Here is a 21,784-nt window from a genome sequence, read left to right on the forward strand (position 1 = left end):
TTTTTAATATTTTAAATAATTTTAGGTGTATGCATTTTATGCAGGGTTTTTTTCCTGGCCTAAATGCCATGTGTTGTTATTGAATATAACATAGGACATAAAATAACTATTTTGAAATAAATAAATCTATAATCCAATTAACAATTAAAATACAAAAAATAAGTTACAAATAATTTGATATTTGTGTGGCACTGTCAATTCTCAAATGGGACTGCAGGAAGAAGAATTCAACTTCTTCCTGTCCATGGAGAGATCTGGATCCTTTAATATCATCAATTTCCTAAACACCAAAACAGGAAAACTAACAACCAAATTCTTAACAATGTGAACATTACCACGTACAGATAGCATGACTGTAAATTGTTGTCATTGAATCAATAGATTTGTAGCTCTTACTAATAGTGTTGACTATAAATAAATTATTTGAACCATATAATTGATTACTGATCAGTATCAACACGGCTCAAAATATATGCATATATTTGTAACTTTTCATATGCTTCAAGGAATCTTTATTGTCTATTTTATGCTCTAGCATCATTGAATATATTACCTACAAATGTTGACATAAGGATTGGAAACACTGCTCTGAGTTCGCCACAATTGAAATGATTTTGAAATAATGCTTACAACTGTTGTTAAAAATGCTTGGAAAGACAGACCTGTCCATTTCCACTAGCAACTGCTAGTGAAAGAGGGGAATGGCCACTCCACAGGACATTTGGATTTGCATTGTGATCTAACAGAAGATTAATAACTTTGCCAGTATTCTGCTGGGGAGAATAAAGCAAAAAAACCAGATCAGTACAGATATTGTTTTTTAATTAAAATAAAGAGTAAGGACAAATTTAAATAAGATATTTAAGTTAGCCCACATTTTAAAATTCAAAGCAAAAATATTATACCTATTTTATCCTGAAGAAAAAAAGCTCATGTCAGGGCAGCCTCCCTCAGTAACCAAGAAAGAAACCACTCAACTCCATTTTTCAGAATTAAGAGTACTTTTACTGGTTATGAGTAGAAAGCAGCTAGCAAAGCAAGATCTGAGGCAAAAGTGCGCCTAATCATAGATATCAATATGTGACCCAACTCCCTCCCCCTAGTAACCCCAAACCCCAGTCCAATCCGCACACCCCACAGGTGTCATGTGGGCTGCAGCTTCAAAACCCATCATCAGGTTGGTATGCCGGACGGTTGGCCTTGGCGGCAATTCCACTATCTGCAGCATGCGCAATAGATGGTGAGAAAATCACTCCCTTCTTCATTCACTCCTGTGCTTAGCTTCCCCTCCCAAATACCATATTATATCCCCCCTCCCCGTTTCAATGGCAGCCGAAAGCAAGCAGCAAAGCAGAGGCTGACACTGAAGCTGGTTCCAAATTGGACATTTACTTATGTCTGTGCATATAAGCATATTCAGATCAGAACAAGATATCAAAATTAAGGATCTGGTGCAATGAATGCAAAGTCACAACAGTAAATAATATATATGTTAGAATGCTTGGCAGATATGGGGATTTATGAATGCTGTCGACATTTGGTCATGCAGTCACCTCCAATTCTTTGTGCCCTGATGGACCTCACTCTGTCAGCATTGCTTGCTTCTCTGAGTTCTTCTCAGCTCATGCTTGTGTTGTCAGTGGTTTCAAATCACTTTGTCTTCTGTTGGCCTTCCAATGCAGAACTTATTCTGCTATGGCTCATGCACTTCAATAGAAGAAGCAACCTGTTCTCTTTTCATGCACAGATTTTCTCTCCCGATTATAATGAGTACGTCAATCCAAGAACACTTATGGGATCAAAATCAGATTGAAAAGCACAGAAAATGCTACTTGAAAGAAACTATAAAGGTTTCCCTCCGAAATAGTGCATCTTTAAAATGAGAGATTTATTTTACATTTCCTCACAATATAACTAGATTGCAATTGCATACTTTTGAACAGACAGGGCTTGTTTTGCTGATATTTTGAACAAAACTTCAAAACCTTTCACCTTTTTCTTCTTTTACTTTTGTATGTGTACATACCTGTATAATCTAATTTTATTTATTCATATATTATAGCCAAATTTGTAACCTGCTACAATTATACATACATGTTTTCTCATCTCTGCCTTTTACTTTCTTTCACCTCTACACTCCACAGTAGTTTTTCCTTTCCTTTGAACAATTCAATAAAAGTTATGCAAATTATTACAACAGTTGCACTTAAAGCATGAGGAAGAGCTATTTCTGTTATCTTTTTAAATTAATATTGTCTTCTGAAAAAGCTAGACTCATAAACTGGAGTGCTCAGCCCTTGGAGAAAGAAGTTCCCCTTTCCAAGAATGAAAAGAACCACTCCTACTCAACAGAACCAATCTGGGACAGAGAATTTTCAACAAGATAATTACTGCAACAGCAGTAGGACATAAGCAGAGGAGAGAGATCATGCCATATAATTATCTCCCCAATAACTTTAGCAATCCCTGTGGTATGTATCTTTATTATATCTTAACCTTCACATAGGCATCTCAGGATCCCTATAGACAACAAGAAGGGCAGAATATAAAAAAGGAATTAATAAAAAGCAGTAGAAAGGTGGAGAACGAGCCAGACATCGCGACGACACAACGTACGGTCTCGATAGTCTGAGACCGCCGTTGATTCTTTTACCTGCTGCACGGTCCGTAGGGACCTAAACCATCCCTGAGAGACAGTGACAGGGAGACAAACCTTTGCTGGTCTCAGGGACACCGCAAAGTCCCTGATTGACCCAAGGGAAGTTCTCCAAGCCAGCGGTAAACAAAGTCGGAGACGGCTCCGGAAAGAAGGTGAAAGTGAGTCCAGCTGGTGATCTTTTTTTTTCTTTGAGAATGATTGCCCAAAGAATTTTTTTTAAAGATAAATTAGTCCTTTAAGCAAAAGAATAAAGCGGCGAAATTTATCTTTATTGGACTGCCTTAGAAAGTTTTTTTTTCCTCTTCTATGTAACAGCATTTTGTGGATTGAAGTGATTGGAATGCTTCCTGTTTCTCCTCTTAAGTGAATGAATTGATTTTTCCTCCTAATTTGTGCTACCTTTATTTTTTGGCTGATTTAAAACTTTTTTCACTTTAATAATCCTTCCTCTTTCTGACTATTAAATTTTATTAAAGACACTTAGAGATCTTTGTTCTCCTTAAGCTTGATAGGAATAAGAGAAAGTTGAATCTGCCATTCGGAAGCCAGAACTCAAAACTTAGTTAACTTTTGGTGATTAATAAGTAGGATTTCCTAGGCACTTTTAGAATGCTTTCTTCAAAAATTTTTTTGTTAATTAATAATTCATTATGATAATAATAATAATAATGATGAAGTAAAAATCTCAATTAGTAAAAATAATTTGGATATAAACTGTAAATGGCGACCTGGGGAAAAGATTTATCAATTCCACTAATATATTTTTGTTTAGATTTTATTATAAAGATGCAATTTTTCTTGGGCACTTATAAACTCTACTAACAAACTTTTGGTTAGACTCTATTATAAAGATGTAATTTTTCTTGGGTCGGTGGGGAGAAGGTGTGATATAAATGTCAAAAAAAATCTTTTTTTTTAGATAACTATAATAATAAGAAAATGTTAATGGATAATGTTTAATGATTTTTATATGTCTTGGCATTGGTAAAAGCAATTAGATATAAGCCTTAGATAGTGAGTTGGAAAAAAAAGGGAATATGCTATAAAAGGGTAATTATTGGAGGTTTATAGGAATAGCTAATGAATGCCAGTAGATGGTTGTGTCTTCAAGTGCAAATGATTCTAGATAAAAGCATATTTAAATAATTACAGCTAAATGAGAATGATGGTATATTGATGGTAAAATACATAAAGATCTTCGATTTTAAAATGTAAATTAAAAATATGAAGGATGAATAGTAACGCACGAAATTCATTTGTAACCAATCGACATGCTTTCTACAAGATGTAATGAAGAATGGTTTTTTTGTATTTTTGTTTAATTAAAACAATAAAAAAATAAAAAAGCAGTAGAAAGGTTTGACCAAATGAATAATTTACGATAAACAACAACAGAAAAAAATTCACTAAAGAAGGTAATGAAACAACAACAACAAAACAGCAATGGCCACCAATAAAATAGGCCAACAGTGAAGGTAATAGAACCAAGACAGAAAAATCAACTTTTGCTTATTTCAAAATGCAATAAAACAAAACTTTAAAAGATTTAAGGACATTAAATAATATGCTCAGAATTTTCTTTTTTAAAAAAAGTTTATGTTCTGTTTCCTGCAACATTTCAGTTTGCCTACCGTCCCTGTCCTAATATTCCCTTGTATTCAGATTCATTTCATGTATACACAATCATATTTATACTTATATCTGTTATCTAATTCATGCTTGATGAAATAAATAAATAAAAATAAATAAATATACCCTATTAGTTGAGATTTACACCGCCCCGAGTCCCTTTGGGGAGAGGGGGCGGTATAAAAATCTAAATAAAAGTAAAAAGTAAAGTAAAAGATTGTATGGACATCAAGGCAAAAAGAAATTCAAGTATTCCTTGACTGATAATCATTTGTTTAACAATCACTCAGTTACAAAGGTATTGAAAAAAGTGCCTTATAACCAGTCCTCACACTTACTGTATATAGTCATGCAGTCACTTGATCCAAACTTGGGCACTTGGCAACCAGCATGTTGCAGCCTCCTAGAGTCAAAAAATCACCATAGCAACTTTTCCAGGAGGCTTCCAATCAACAAGGTCAAAGGGAAAGCCTGATTTGCTTAACAAGGGTGGCAAAAAGGTTGTAAAATCAGACGCAACTCACTTAATGAGCAAATCACTTAGCTATGGAAATTCTAATCTCAACTGTGGTCATAAATCAAGGACTACCTGGAAGGCTTTTGGCATATTTATCTTTCCCAACTAAATTTTGTAGCCGGTAATCTAATTAACATAATAAACAAATATTCAATGCATCAGTTAGTTTAATTAATGACAGGGAAACAACTCCGTTAAGGAAATAAAGATAATGTGTTGGGATCCAGACAGGGCTGAAAAGTTGCTCTCCATGGCTCAATTCATTATTTTTAAAACAAGGTCCACCTAAAAAGTAGCATCTATAACAGGTTATCAAAGAAGGTACAATGAATGCAGCGCTCTGAATCTTAACCAATACTTAATATTTTTATGCACGTTATCATTAGATGAACTGAATGATTTTGTATCTGGTTAATTATAAAATGTAGGGTTCTCAGGTGTCTCATAGGAATGTCAGTAACTGTGAAGAAACAAACTTATATTTATATTTATTTATGTATTGAGAATAGGGAGGCAAATTGTGAATTAATAAAAAAATTGAAGTGGCAAAAAATAATCCAACTGCAAAAATAAAAATAAAAAACCTGAACTTCTACTAAAGATAAATTGTATTTTGCAAATTGATACTGTTCCAGATTTTGCTTTCCAATATGAGCTGAAAACTGAGCAGCTACAACTATTGTTACCAAAAAAAAAAAAAAAATCTAGTTGAAACATCTAGTCTTCAAAAAAGGGAAAAAATTAGATCCAGGAAACTACAGATCTATCAGCCTGACCTCAATACCAGGAAAGATTCTGGAAAAAATAATCAAGCAACGAATTTGCAAACACCTAGAAGCAAAGAAAGTAATAGCCAAAAGACAACATGGATTTGTCAAAAACAGATCATGCCAGACTAATCTTATTGCATTCTTTGATAATGTGACAAAATTAGTGGACCAGAGGAATGCCGTTGATATAGTTTACTTGGACTTCAGTAAGGCTTTTGATAAGGTAGACCATAATCTACTACTAGATAAAGTAGAAGAATGTGGGTTAGACAGCATCACCACCAGATGGATTCGTAACTGGCTGACCAACCACACTCAACGTGTAGTTCTCAATGGAACTGCATCTACATGGAGGGAAGTATGCAGTGGACTACCCCAAGGCTCTGTTTTAGGCCCAGTACTCTTCAACATCTTCATCAATGATTTGGATGAGGGAATAAATGGGGAACTCATCAAATTTGCAGATGACACCAAGATGGCAGGAATAGCGAACACTCCAGAAGATAGGCTTAAGATACAGAAGGATCTTGACAAATTTGAACATTGGGCACTATCTAATAAAATGAAATTCAATGGTGAAAAGAGTAAGGTTCTACATTTAGGCAACAAAAATGGAATGCACAGGTACAGTATAGGTGATACCTTGCTCAGTAGTAACTGTGAAAGGGATCTTGGAGTCCTAGTGGACAACCATTTAAATATGAGCCAGCAGTGTGCAGCAGCTGCCAAAAAAGCCAACACAGTCCTAGGCTGCATCAACAGAGGGATAGAATCAAGATCACGTGAAGTGTTAATACCACTTTATAATGCCTTGGTAAGGCCACACTTGGAATACTGCATTCAGTTCTGGTCACCACGATATAAAAAAGATGTGGAGACTCTAGAAAGAGTGCAGAGAAGAGCAACAAAGATGATTAGGGGACTGGAGACTAAAACATATGAAGAACGGTTGCAGGAACTGGGTATGTTTAGCTTAAGAGAAAGAAATCTCCAAGGCACCCGAAGGTAGAACAAGAAGCAATGGGTGGAAACTAATCAAGGAGAGAAGGAACTTAGAACTGAGGAGAAATTTCCTGACAGTTAGAACAATTAATCAGTGGAACAGCTTGCCTCCAGAAGTTGTAAATGCCCCAATACTGGAAGTCTTTAAGAAGATGTTGGATAGCTATTTGTCTGAAACGGTATAGGGTTTCCTGCCTAGGCAGGGGGTTGGACTAGAAGACCTCCAAGGTCCCTTCCAACTCTACTATTGTATTAAATCCTATATCCCTTTACTAGACAGTAAGCATCACTGAATTCATTACAACCCATTTCTACCTGTGTCCTCATTTGCAAAGTAAACTTTGATGGAAAGAGGCCTGATACAGTTATATTTATTTAATGGTACATGAGATATTAGAGTGTTAGATTATTTAATTTTGTATTTATAAAAGTGATGGTAGCAATATAAAACTGGAATGTGAAAATCCTGTTATTCCAGGCCGCAACTCTTCTGACCTTCCAAAAATCCCTGAAAATCCCAGATGTCCTTGAAATGCAACTCCCACTGGATATATTAATTATGGCTAATGGCAGATGGACTACAGCATATTTCCATCCCTGTTGTGTCTCTGATTTGTTGATTTAAACTGGGAATACAGTGAGGAAGGGCTTTCTCTTCTATCTTATTGAAGGAATCCTATGCTATTTTAAGAAATAGGAAATCCACTCTATATAAGAAGAGTAGAAGTGGAGAGAATGCAGCATTGTGGTCTGTAATACATCCCACCTTCCTTAAAGGAAAGTGATGTTTCAATTCTACCATAAATGCCAGCCACTGGTCATTTTAAAGTACTTTAAATTGCTCATTTCCTTCTCCAAATATTTAGATGGCCTTAGAATAGATATGAAGGGCTATGTTTCTTCTTATCACACTTGATGCCATGCCCAATATCTGACCTGCATACCATATAGACTACTGCAATTCATTCTCTCTCTGTACAATACCTGGGGTACAGTTTCCTTGGTCTTTATGAAGGAATAGTCTGGATGCCATTCTGGAACTAAGCTGATTCTCTCATATGGCCTCCCTACTACCTTAAAGCTGCTCATCTGTTCATTCAAGAGTTTTTCCAGAACAAGATGCCCAATAATTTTATTTCTGACAATGGCCCTAAATTCAGATTGTTCTTTAGCTACTATTCCATTCTTCCTGCATTAATATTCTATACACATTTAACACTTGGACAAAGGATTTAGACAGATGGTAGGCTAAAACTGATTACACCAGAGATCTGCATTAGATTTAATATGTCCGAGATGTCCATTTATTTAATATGATTTAAATTCCTCAAATAATTTGAGATCAGGCTTAAATATTAAATGTCCATATTGATAAGCTGGAACTAGTTGACTACAGACAACTTCTTCCTTTTACAAAATAAAATCCTTACCAATGCAAAATGTGCTATTTGAAAATTGAGAAGGGACAATATAATTGGTAAGAAAGAATCCCAATAGCTATCACTTACTGTAAAATTGTCTTCCCTCTCACAGGCAATATGAAGAGGTGTCCTCCCACCTTCCTCTGGGACAATATTACATTCTCTGTAGTAACTTTTGGGTGGTCCGATTTCATTATTCATTTTCATGACAGATACTGATTCACCAACATCAAACTAGAAAAGGGAATTAGACAACACAATTGAGGAGCCATAAATGTTGTTCCCTGCCACTTCCTACAAAAAAAAAATCAATGGTTGGTGAGTAGGGCATTCTTCCCTTAAGCCTATTGTCCCTGGTGTTCAGCCTATCTACACAAATGATCTCAGTCTATGGACAAAATCCACACTCATCTGGCCTCTCTAACACCCAGTGATTAATTGTTCCTAAGCAGGTGCTTACTACCTTTTCTATATGCCCCATGAGTTGTGTTTATGCATACATAGTTGCTTTCTATTAAATCATATTACTAATTAATCTCAATGCAGCAACTACTTAGTAATGGTCTTCCACAGTAACAGTTTAAGATGTTATCTGGTACCTAGTATCCTCTCTAGGAACCTCTTAAATCATAGATATTCAGTCAACTCTATTAACTGTCGCTTTATAGGATCTAAGCAATGCAGAAAGTAGTCAGTGAAATTTGCTATAAAAACTGTATTTCTATATTTTTGTTATTTTTGCTTTAAAACTTTTAGTTATTATTCCTATTTAATACTTTAATCTTATTGTGTAAGCTGCCTAGAATTTCTTTGTGATTGAAATACAAGTTGATAAATAAAGTAAGAATATATATCTGAAATGGCCACATTATTTAAATATGTTAGAATTTGTTTGTAAAAACACTATTTCATCGTACAGGATGCCATAAAATAACTTCACTACGAATTTAATTTATCACTTCGTCATACACAAGCTGTTTTGGGGTTTTTTTCTCACTTCTTCTATATGGTTGACAATATAACAAAGGCCTACTCTCATGGAACCTACTGTATAGAAACTGATACCTGGACAGCAAACATGATCAAAGAATACTATTTCAAGTTGGAAGGATAATTGTATAGGTCAAATTTATAGGTGTAAGAAGCTTCTCCCCCCCCCCTCTCTCTGTATATGTTATTGTATTGCTTTTTGTTTATTTTTTATTTCACTATTATTTTGTGTGTTTTTCTCTTTGTTCTGATTTATTCAGTAAATAAATAAATACCTTCTTTGCTATCTTATCTAGCTGGAATATATCATTCTCATCTTCTGCCCTGACATCAGGATCTGCAGCAGCATGAAGTAGTAATTCTGTGATTACAATCCCTTCTACACCAGGAAGGGCAGCAGCAATATGAAGAGGAGCCACACCTCCAAGCTGGGAAAACAAATACTGCATTTATTCCCAAAGCAAAGCACAAGTTACTATAACATTTCACCACTGTATGCACTCAGTCCATTAAAAGCTTATTATGACAAAAAGGTATTCCCGCTTCTAAATGAGAATCTGATCCATATTGGCTAAGTTTTAAGAACTGAAAAGAAAGAAACCTTAGGGAATATAATTGGCCAAGTCATTATTATGAGAAACAAAACATTTTCATCAAATACAATCAACCTTTTTTGTTATATGACAGCTTAATACACTAAAAGAGTTTCTGAACTAAGCTACTAAAATGATTAATCAGTAGCAATAAAACAGGAACAGAGAATAGAACGAACATGCTTTTTAAAATTACTACAAGGCACTATAAACAATTTATGTGCATCTTAAAGTTGATATGCTTAAAACAGAAATCATTGTGCCTCAGATAGGCGGGTGTGAGTCCGTTTTGCGAAATGGGGCCTTGGAGTTCAGGTGGGCCTTTTTGTTACGTACCTGTCTCCCTGGTACGTTTCATCAGCCTTGCCGGAGCTGCTGGATGTGTTAGCTGGATTGGCGGTTGATTTCCCCAGGCTTATGATCCTGAGGGATTTCAATCTGCCTTCCATTGGCGAGACATCCGAGTCAGCTCGGGAGTTCATGGCTTCCATGACGGCTATGGACCTAACTCAGTTAATTCAAGACCCCACCCATAATAGGGGACACACGCTCGACCTGATTTTTGTCTCTGGGCAGTGGATGAATTATCTAGATTTAGGGGATATTTCTATTCAACCCTTGTCATGGTCTGATCATTTCCTCATCAGGCTTGACTTCCATATTGCTACCCCTCGCCGCAGGGAGGCAGAACCGACTAGATGGTTCCGCCCCAGGCGCCTGATGGACCCTGAAAGGTTCCTGATGGAGCTTGGGACTTTTCCTGAATCCCTTGCTCACAATTCGACCGAAGCCCTAGTGGAAGCCTGGGATAGGGCGGCCACTGGGGCCTTAGATCGCGTTGTGCCTTTGCAGCTTCTGACCCGGTGTCGATCCCAGGTGGCTCCCTGGTTTACCGAGGAGCTCCAGGAGATGAAACGCTGGAAAAGACGCCTAGAGATTGGCTGGAGGCCCAGCCAGTCCGAATCTGATCGAACACTAGTAAGAATTCATATTAAATGCTACTTAGTGGCGATAAAAGCAGCAAAACGGCAACATTTTTTTGCTCTTATCACGTCCGCAGATAACTGCCCAGCCGCCCTGTTTAGGGTGACCTGCTCCTTACTTAACCAAGGAACTGGGAAAGACCCCTTGCAGGGTAGGGCTGAAGAATTTATTCAGTATCTGCAGGATAAAATCGCTCAGATCCGGACAGGCTTGGACTCTGACTGGGTAGATTCGGGCAAGTCGACGAGGATGAATCTTGTGGAGACAATCTGGGATGAGTTTGACCCTGTGACCCCTGAGGGCATGGACAGGATTATGGGGAGACTCAGTGCTGCCACTTGTCTGCTGGACCCGTGTCCCTCTTGGTTAGTTTTGGCTTCCCGGGAGGTGACACGAGGCTGGCTCCAGGTGATTACCAACGCTTGAGAGAAGGGTTCTTTCCCACCGCCTTGAAGGAGGCAGTGGTGAGGCCCCTCCTTAAGAAGCCTTCCTTGGACCCAGCTTCTTTAGCCAACTATCGACCGGTCTCCAACCTTCGCTTTGTAGCAAAGGTTGTCGAGAGTGTGGTAGCACGTCAGCTTCCCCAGTACCTGGATGAGGCTGTCTACCTGGATTCGTTTCAGTCGGGTTTCAGGCCTGGGTACAGCACGGAGACGGCATTGGTTGCGTTGGTCGATGATCTCCTACAGGCCCGGGACAGGGGCTGCTTCTCTGTCCTGGTCCTATTAGACCTCTCGGCGGCTTTCGATACCATCGACCATGGTATCCCACTGCGATGACTTGGGGGGTTGGGAGTGGGGGGGACACTGTTTTACGGTGGTTCTCCTCCTACCTGTCGGATCGGTCGCAGTTCGTGTTGACTGGAGGGCAGGGATCGATCCCGAGGCGTGTCACTTGTGGGATGCCCCAGGGGTCAGTTCTCTCACCCCTCCTCTTCAACATATATATGAAACCGCTGGGCAAGATCATCCGTGGTTTTGGGGTACGGTATCATCAATATGCTGATGATACCCAACTTTTCATCTCTATCCCAAACCACCCAAACGATGCCCTCAACGTGATGTCACGATGCCTGGAGGCTGTGCGGATCTGGATGGGGAGGAACAGGCTCAAGCTCAATCCCTCCAAGACTGAGTGGCTGTGGTTTCCATCATCCCGATTTGTGCACCTTGTTCCATCTTTGATGATAGGGGGAGAAATATTAGCCCCCTCGGAGAGGACCAGCAATTTGGGAGTCCTCCTGGACACGTGGCTTAGTTTAGAAGAAGACCTGATGGCTGTGACCAGGGGAGCCTTTTACCAGGTTCGCCTGGTATGTCAGTTGCGCCCCTTCCTGGATCGGGATGCTCTATGCACAGTCACTCATGCCGTCGTCCTTTCTCGCCTGGACTACTGCAACGCTCTCTACATGGGACTGCCCTTGAAGAGCACCCGGAGGCTTTGGCTGGTCCAGAATGCAGCCGCGCAGGTTATCATGGGGGTACCTAGGTGCTCCCATGTTACACCCCTTTTAGGCGGCCTGCACTGGTTGCCGGTTGTTTTCTGGGTGCGATTCAAGGTACTAATTATGACCTTTAAAGTGCTCCATGGCTTGGGCCCAGGGTACCTGCGAGACCACCTACTGCCACCAGTAGCCTCCCACCATCCAGTACGATCCCACAGAGTTGGCCTTCTCAGGGTGCCGTCGGCCAGACAGTGTCGGCTGGTGACCCCCAGTGGGAGAGCCTTCTCTGTGGGAGCGCCTTCCCTCTGGAATGAGCTGCCCCCGGAGCTTCGCATAATCCCCGATCTCCGGTCCTTCCGACGCGCCCTAAAAAGTTGGCTTTTCCAGCAAGCCGGCCTGGCCTGTTAATTTTATCTAATTTTTAAAATGTTGTTGTTATATTAATTGGGTTTGTTTTGTTGGATACTTATCTAATTTCCTTTTAACTTTTGTGATATGTGTTTTTTAATGTTGTACGCCGCCCTGAGTTCTTTGGGAGAAGGGCGGCATATAAATCCAATAAATCCAATCCAAATCCAATTGAAATAAGTGGCTTTCAAATATTTGTCTACTTCTTTAAACAATTAGGATTGTTCTACAACACTGGAAGAATTTAGAAAACAGGCACACTTTTTACAACTTATTTTTACAACTTATTTTATAGGAAAACCCTTTTAATAGACCAATGCAACTTCACTGCAACATCTCATTTTGATACCAATTTTGAATTAGAAATCACCTACTAGGCAATGTTCAGACAATAGGTAGCTCTGAGAGTGAGATAGGTAATCTCTAAATTTGATAATAAATAAATAAATAAATAAATAAATAAATAAATAAATAAATAAATAAATAAATAAATAAATAAATAAATAAATAAATAAATAAAAATGTATACACTAACTCAGTCACTACTCATGTGAAACTAAATAAACTCTTTTTATCTGCTACCTAATTCAGAAGACAAAAACAGATTTCATACGAATGTGGCAAGCTAACAAACTCTTCGTTGTGGGCTACATTTGTGGTGCACACTGGAAGTATTAAAATTGATATCAGAGCTTTTACATCCTATCATAAGTTAAAACTGTAGTTTTTAATTGAGAACTATCCCATAAAAACAAAATATCCTACTTTGGTTGGAAGTCGTATGTCAGTCCTTGCTCCAGCTTCTAGAAGTATTCGCACACCTTCTGCATCAGCGGATTTAACAGCAAAGAACAGGACATGCATAGGAATGCTGCAAATATTTGGATCAGCACCTCTCCTTAGGAGCACTTTAATTATAGACATTTTCTTTTTTTGTCTAAAATCCAGCAGAAAAAAGATCCATGTCAATATCTAAAAACTGAAAGCATTAGTATACATAATGCTACGCAAGCAGATAAGAAGTTCTATAACCAGATATTCATCCTCTGATGCCTAATACTTGAAAGATATTTTCTTTTTCTTTTGCAGGCTCTTCTAATTGATGGGATGCAGGCAACAAACTGATAGTTTACATGGTTGTCTCTAAATAAGAGAGCCCGGCCTGCACAGACTATTATTAGCATGTTTAAGGTAAAACTGGGCTTTGTTCAGGCTTGTGACATACTGGTCAAAATCGCATAACTGGAATAGTATTCTAATCGTTAGTAAGAAATATTGCATTTTTTTTGAAAAAGTTATTACATGACAGCTTCAATTCACAAAAGCCATAAAGTCCTTAACTTACAGCCAATCTCTCAGTGACCATTAGAAGTTACAGTAGACCCTCCAAAAGGTAGGAACGCACAGGTTAATAATAATAGTTATATACTAGGTCAGGGATGTCAAACTCAAGGCCCAGAGGCCAGAACTGGACCACAGAGTGCTTAGATCTGGCCCGCGAGGCCACCGTGGAAATAGCAAAGGACTGGCCTGCGTTGCTTCTGCCAGTGGAATGCACTTGGGAGCCCATTTTCACTGACAGAGCGCTCAGGCCACCACAGGCACCTCCGACATGAGTGACGTGGAGCTGGCCGTGCCCACCCTGCCCCCCTGAGTTCAAACACAACCCTGATGTGGCCCTCAATGAAATTGAATTTGATACTCCTGTACTAGGTTAACTCTAAATGGTGAAAATGAAAGAACTAGAATGAATTTTGGAGCCGAGCAATGGGCAATATGCTGAATGAATATGTTCATGGGGGGAAATCATTCCACAAGAATATTATATGGATGGGTTAAAGCAAGAAAAGAGAAAAGATCTAACTAACACGGTGACATTGAGGTGTGTAGAATTATGAAAATAGTAAAAATGAAAAAGGATGAACTGAAAGAGACTATGGAACAATGCTTAAAAGAGAAAGGTTGCTGCAAAAGATTAAAATGATAAAAAAGATACTGCTTAATGTGTATATTGGGAAAAAAGGTAATTGCAAAGAATAAAGTGAAAGAGAGCAAGCAATGTTAAGATTTAAAAAGACATAAAATACAAAGTGACTTTTATGGAAACAAAAAGCTGTTTTTGAAGTGAGCAAAGAAAGCTAAACAAACTGACATTAAATTGGAATCATTAACATAATCTGTTCTATATTTCACACCATATTCAGAGTTTGCAGTAAGAACGAATTATAATACCATTACTAAGTAATCAAAAAGTTTTGCAGTATTGTAAGTTTTTGTAACACAGCATATATTGCTTGATTTTCATATCGTAAGAGTTCCCTCAACTTTTATTCATAGAAGCACCTTATAAAATTAATTAACTTCTATCTTCAGAAAAAGATCTAACATAGGGATTGTCTTGACCATGGTACTTCAAACGATTCATCTATGCTCTCCTAAAATCACTTACTCTGTTAATGATACTGCCATTTTCCTTAAGGTGCCTTCCTGCTGAACAATCTCCCCAATATCTGGGTAACTGTGAGTTTGTAACATATGTTGACTAAGAACAACTGCACCTTGATGCATAGTTTCTGGAGAAATCTTCATTTTGTAGTTGTAAACACCGCAAATTGTCCCAGAGTTTTTTTCTCCATTGTCTGTTTCCTCTGATGATTTAATTTCAACATCTGGGGAAAATTCTGTCTTTTCAATTAACAATGGCAACGCTTCAACTGATACTGGGGTGGTAGCATTTGTACTCGCTTCAGATAATTGAGACATCTCTGACCGTGATAATGATGTAGATTCCTTAGATATTTCTTCAAGGATGTCTTCTAACTATATAAAGTAAGGGGGGGGGGAGATAATCAGTTGTAAAACTAACAACTACATCTTGACAGAAAACAATATATTATTAGGGTATGTTTTTAATGTTCAGATACATACATCTCTATAACCAGGTTGTTATGCAAAATAGTAAATTTAGGTAACCTTCTACCAAAATTTTGCAAAGATAATTTCATTATATCACCTTTTCCTCCTTGCTTCCTTCTTTCCTACCTTGCTTCCTTTCATCCATCCATCCATCAATTATGGAACTCAAGTAATCTCCTGTCCACAAATACTGAAGAGACTTGCATCTGGCCAATTTGCAGCTTCATATTTCAGACTATGCCTATCAGTTATACCACTCACTAGATTACAGACAGCAAGGATGAAAACATCACTATCTTTTAACAATAACAACTATTTGGTTTTTGAAAAAAAAACTTCTAAAAACCAGAAATACTTTTTAAAAAGTTTCAATAAGCACTGGCTGTACTTTATATTATAAAACTAAAAGGGAGAGAAAGGACACTTATGGACCAATCCCTATAGAGGAGCTCTAATTCAAGCTATTTAGGGATTGAAGATAGAGCAGTAGAGCAAATACAGTACATTGAAATAAACATTTTAAGCAAAGAACATTAGGAATTGTGGGTAACTCCATTCCTATTGGATATAGCTTAGCAACCAACTTAAATGATTATTAGCAAATTTAACTTTCATTTGACAAATGCAGTTTCACAAACACAAAGACCCTAGACAACTTCAAAAGGAAAATCCAGCACTTTCAACTGAATTTAGCACCATAGTAGCAAGTGTTGTTGGTTAATACAAATCATGGGGATAAGTTTACATCTCTTGCATATACCTCTTTATTCTATACAATCAGGACAATTCAGTGCATGCTCTCTTTATTGAAAATGAAAAGTGTGAAAGATATTGCTGAAATTTATTTCAGATATATAAATTATGAAATACTAACTTCTTTTAAAAAGATATTCCTTTCGGCAATATTGGGCTGAAATCCTTCTGCAGGGAAATAGTGAATAACACACATGGATAAAGTTGATAATCCTTCATCGTTGCATTTATTCACATCAGCTCCACAATCTAGAAGAAGGTTGATGATGTCTTCTTGATAATTCAACTGCACAAACAATTTCAATTATTTTCACAAAGTTTTTTTACACTCCAGTTTGTACACATTTCAAGATTATGAATTTGATTTATCCAATGAATATATATGAGTTTATCACTCCCCATCTAGTGCTCCAAATATATTTGGATTAGAGTTCCAATAATGCATAGATTACATGTTGTCTGGAAATTCTACATGTAATAATCTAACCAGTTCTGTAAGGTATCAAACTGGGAAAAATCGGTCTACAGTGACTGTCCAGTGACAGTCTATTTTTTCATATTTTCAATTGCTGTTGACAAATAGTATAAATTCTTTCAAATCACTCAAGCAACCCAGAACTGTAATAACCTCTGATGTTTTGCAAATACACTTAACATGCTGAAAGTAATTAAGCTGGAGGTGAGCTAACTACAAAGGTGCTTGAAGGTTATTGATTATTTAGATTCAATTTAGACTAGGTTCTAGCCTGATTATATGTACAATACGAATACAGCATTTTCAGTTAATTCAGTCTTCTAGATATTTTAAAATCATCAGGACATCCTGCTCTCACATTTTCAGCTGGTGGTTACAAAGATGGCCATCTCTTCAGTGACACCTACCCCATGAAGTAATGAAAGGCCCTAATGATGACCTATTTGAAGCATCTCTTAAAAACTTGTTTTTATGTTAGTCCTTATTCTTAACACATGCTAATAGGTTTTGTTTATAACCTGCTTTAATCCCATATCTATAGCCACTGCAAATCATTTTAGGATTAAGAACCAATGTACAAATACTATAAATTAATAAACAAACAAACAAATAAATAAACGTATTTCAATGGTACAATACTGTCACAATACAAATAAAATTTGAATTTAGCTGCACTTTTTACCCTTCACGGTTCACCATGATGGTGACCACCATGACCAAGGTTCACCATGACGGAAAGCATAATATATAGTAAGAACTTACAGCAGCAGCAGAAAGAGCAGTATATCCACTCATATCTGCTACATCAGGATGGGCCAGATTGTCCCTCAGAATTTCATAAACTCTTTTACAGTCTCCTTCTGCTGATCTCTCAATCAGTTCTTCAGCAATAAGCTCTTTGGGACCTTTAGCTCCAAAATCATACCGGTTGCCTTTGATAATGCCATTAATATCCCAGTCTATGTCACTCTGGCAATGCCTGAAAGTAAGCAAAGCCATAAAAAGCTAAAAATACAATAGAAGTACAGTTTTGTTGTGACATGCTAGTTAGATAAGGACAGAACAGATAAGACATAGTGGCTTTTTTTTTAACCTTACTTCTCCTTATCTACCTTTGGTTTAATGCTTAGTGGAATGGTAATTCTGGGTTTTACTACAGATTGAAGATATGTATGAGAAATCACAGTACAGAGTATCCCCCTTCATTCAACATTCTATCAGTATATATATGTATATATGTTGTGTGCCTGTATGTGTGTGTGTATGTATGTATACACACACACACACACACATTACATACATACATACATACATACATACATACATACATACATACATACATACATATTCCCTCTCCACAGGAAATTAGCTAATGGGGAAAAGGTTTTAATCTTGCTCTCTCTTGAGTTCATTTATTTAATATGAAGAACAATCAATCATGTAAATGATCATTTTCAATCTAAAAGGCTATAGATAAACAAACTTTAATCATCCAAGTAAAGAAAGTTTTTCACTGCTACACTTTTTTTTAAAAAAGGTAATAAAATGGCTGCAGGAGCACATAAAAATAAATCCTATATGCCTATGCACACGCACGCAGGCGCACACACGTACTTTTACACAGGATTTCTGATAATTTTTTCCAAACGACCACATTTTACAATATTAGAACTAAACAATTAGTCAAACTAAATGCAAATAAATTGAGGGCCAACAAAAAAGTACTTTTTTAAAAACAGTACAGCTAGGGAACTTCATTGCCATATTATCAAGTGAGAGCCACCTATTTTAACTTTAAATTTAAATGATTTTAAGAGGATCAACAGACTCATATAAAATATTAGTTCTCTGTAGTTATTAAACTTCATAGTTCCTGAAGCACAGAAAGCATCCAATGAAAGTGGCTGTAGCCCTCCTTGCCTCGATCTGAATTTCTCAAATCCTCTTAAATTGCTACCGTGTGTCACATAATGCTGGATTAGATTGGATCTCTGCCTTTCAACCCGACTCTTCTTATTTCTTAAGTTTCTCTCTCTCTCTCTAACTCTCTGACCAATCTTCTTAACCATTAAACTAATTACAAATAATTTAATATTAAGTTAATGATAAATAAAAGCACTTCTGATAACTGGAATTTGGATGGGGTTAGAGAACTGGTAGAATCAATCAATCAAGATTTCAAATAATATTTTAAATAATATGTTTGAGTACCTGATAAATAGTGCCTCCAGTAGACACAAAGAAAAGGAATGAGCAGAATAATCACTTGTTCAGGCTTTTAGGGAAGAATTAAGAGAATAAGTAAGGAAGAAGGTATCAGCAGGCTTCATCAGCAATTGAAAGGATAGAACAAAGCTTATGGTATAAACTTTGGAAACATACCATATTTTTCAGAGTATAAGACGCACCGGAGTATAAGATGCATCAAGATTTTGAAGAGGCAAATTTAAAAAAAAACATTTTTGCACTCTGCAGACCTCCCAAAAACGCTCCATTTTTCACGAAAACAGGCCCGGTTTTTTGTCAAAAAAAGGGCATGTATAGCCTTTAGGAGGCTGCTCCTGGTGGCTGGAGAGGGGCAAGAATGAGCAAAAAATGGCAGAATCGTTTGCTCATTTTTGCCCTCCCCAGCCTCCAGGAGCACTCTGGAAGCCTCCTAAAGGCTATGCATGACTATTTTTGCAAAGGGGGCGGGGTTTCGGGAGGCAAAAAAATGCTGTATTCATTACCATATTTTTTGGATGCGCCTTTTTCCCTCAAAAAACAGGGTGAAAATCTGGGTGTGTCTTATACTCCCCAAAATACGGTAATTGAATTGTTTAAACTATTCAGTTGAAAAGAGATATGAAAAAGCAACAGAAAATAAAATTTCAGCTACAGTTTCATATTAGCAATTATCAGTTCTTACCTATACTTATATATGTTTTTCTGCATCTTAACCAGAATAGGGGTTATGTTGGTTATTTGCCATGGTTTTTCAGAAGAATGGTGTACTCTTTTCTTAAAATATTGAAAATCAAACTCTTTCAAGAAGGATTGAGTAAGAGGAAGATTATCTGCATCAATTGAATATATATACATATTAGCAGGCAATGTATAGTTGTCATCATTTAGGATAAGATGTTTGAATCTGTAGAAAAATGGATCCTTTTCTTCATTCAAGTCCCATATAGAAGTGCTTTCCTCTGAAATATACTGTTCTTTAGACTCAGCATCAAAATAGATACTGAGTTCTGGGAAATCAAGAAGAGTAAAATGTGCATCAATTTCTGTACATAGCTTAATAATATGGTTTCGATGCCACAGGCCAACATCTTGCCTATCATCTGGATACGTTTCAATTCCTGGTCCAAAACGCTCATCAGCCTTGTAAAGCCCCTTTAGAAGGAAAAAATGTTCAAAAACAAAAAGATATGACAGAATAATATAGACAAAATAAAGAAAAGAATGCATTTTTAATTTATTTGCGTGCTCATTTATTCAAGGAATACTAAAAATTAAAAGTATTAGCAACACTATGAAAGAAATCAACAGTCTATAAACCCTGTAAAATAAATGAACAAACTTTGTGCTATTCCTAAAAACATTCATAACCTTGAAAAGAAACATGTTTCTCAAATATTTGTTGAACTTACGCATTTTACAAACATGATAGTACAACGTTATTATTAGAATTTATAATTTAATATTATTAAAACTTTATGGTTACCTGAAATTGTTTTCCATCCGTAAATTCTAAGGTCCCATACCCTTCTTTACGATTAAGATAAAATGAACCTGTAAATCTGGAGCCATTAGGCCAAAAGTACATTCCTTTGCCATGACGGTGATCTTTATAAAATTGCCCTATGTATCTCTGCAATAAAGAAGAAATAAACATTAAATGTATTCTACTTTAAATGAATATATTCCAGTACATTTAGAGAATATCTAAATATTAATATAAGCAATACTGCAGAATTAATGGATATAGTTCATCTACCTCAGTGATGGCTAACCTTTTTGCTATCGCATGCCAAAAGCGGGGGAAGCGCAGGGTGGTCATGCGCGGGGGTGCCCACACCCATAATTCTATGCGTGCAACCCCCTGCGTTCACATGCACGTGTGACCCCCACCCTCCCCCTGCTTTTGGTGCGCGATGGACCCATTTTCTGTCCTCCCCAGGCTCCAGAGGCTTTCTAGGAGCCTGGGGAGGGTGAAAACAGCCTCTCTCTCCCCCCCTCTCTCAAGGCACTCTGAAGGCTTTAGGAAGCTTCCCTGAAGCCTCCAGAGGGTGAAAAACAGCCCAACAGGCAAATCGGAAGTCTGTTCCTCAGGAGGCTTCAGCCAAAGTCAGCTGGCCAGCGCACGTATGCACACTGGAGCTGACAGAGCAACGCCTTGCGTACCCTAACAAATGGCTCCATGTGCCACCTGTGCCATAGGTTCACCATCACAGATCTATCTCATATTATGTAGCCTCTGCATGCATTTTTCTGCAATCACAGCATTTCAAAACACAGAAATATATTTTCATGACTAAATTATCCCATATATCAAAATTACAAGGCACTTTGAAAGAAAGTTTCAGGATGAAAAATTATAGCTTGAACCACAGGTGATTTTGACTTTATAGTTCTTTAATCTCTTTGCAGAGAATTCCAATTTTCCAGCAGCAATTCTTAAACTAAGTAGATGTAAATTAAGCTATTCTAAGAATAGAATAGGTTAACTTAATAGCACCTTCCATTTTTCACTTTTCATTCTCACATGCCAGCTTTTCAGTTTTATGGTGGATTGAATGTCTAAATGTGTAATTCTTAATTTCTAGTCTAATTTTTAAAATTTCAGGATGGCTTTAATATCTACTCTTTCTAAATGTTTGGACCAGAGTCAAAGTTTTACAATTTTTTAAAAATGTGGACACATTATCAAGCATACAAAGGAGGTTGAGATGAATAAGGAATTCATATGCCAGTACTATATTGTCTGGCTTATTATCAATTCAGATAGTGCATGTCAAAATCATTGCACTTTACCCACTAGATAACACATTTATATTAAATTATGTCACACTTAATTTGTACGCTTATGTACAAAAGAAGCTTGAACAAAAATTGAGACTTGAACACTAAACTACTTTGAGCAGTATGCATTTTTCTATTTTATTCCTGATATTGTCTATATAAAACAAGTTGAACAAATAACATTGTGTTTTAAGAAAATTGAAAGAAAAACCAGAT

The 21,784-nt window shown here is 37.1% G+C and overlaps 1 protein-coding gene across 7 annotated transcripts in view; it reads right to left on the minus strand.

Moving 5' to 3' along the window:
- ANKMY1 (ankyrin repeat and MYND domain containing 1) overlaps positions 1–21,784 on the minus strand; it is a 48,659-nt gene that overhangs the window by 19,695 nt on the left and 7,180 nt on the right. For 5 of the 7 annotated variants that reach the window (XM_081954339.1, XM_081954335.1, XM_081954337.1 and 2 more), the window contains exons 3-11: positions 20,271–20,417; positions 19,470–19,939; positions 17,324–17,540; positions 16,208–16,372; positions 14,867–15,237; positions 13,183–13,354; positions 9,264–9,416; positions 8,086–8,232; positions 663–773 (exon numbers count right to left, since the gene is read on the minus strand). In XM_081954339.1, the coding sequence (XP_081810465.1) occupies positions 663–773; positions 8,086–8,232; positions 9,264–9,416; positions 13,183–13,354; positions 14,867–15,237; positions 16,208–16,372; positions 17,324–17,540; positions 19,470–19,939; positions 20,271–20,417 (1,953 nt within the window). The remainder of the gene's footprint in view (positions 1–662; positions 774–8,085; positions 8,233–9,263; positions 9,417–13,182; positions 13,355–14,866; positions 15,238–16,207; positions 16,373–17,323; positions 17,541–19,469; positions 19,940–20,270; positions 20,418–21,784) is intronic. The other 2 variants (XM_081954336.1, XM_081954338.1) reach the window with 1 other exon arrangement.

The sequence above is a fragment of the Natrix helvetica genome (assembly GCF_964273705.1).
Source record: "Natrix helvetica genome assembly, chromosome: 5".
Lineage (NCBI taxonomy): Eukaryota > Metazoa > Chordata > Lepidosauria > Squamata > Natricidae > Natrix > Natrix helvetica.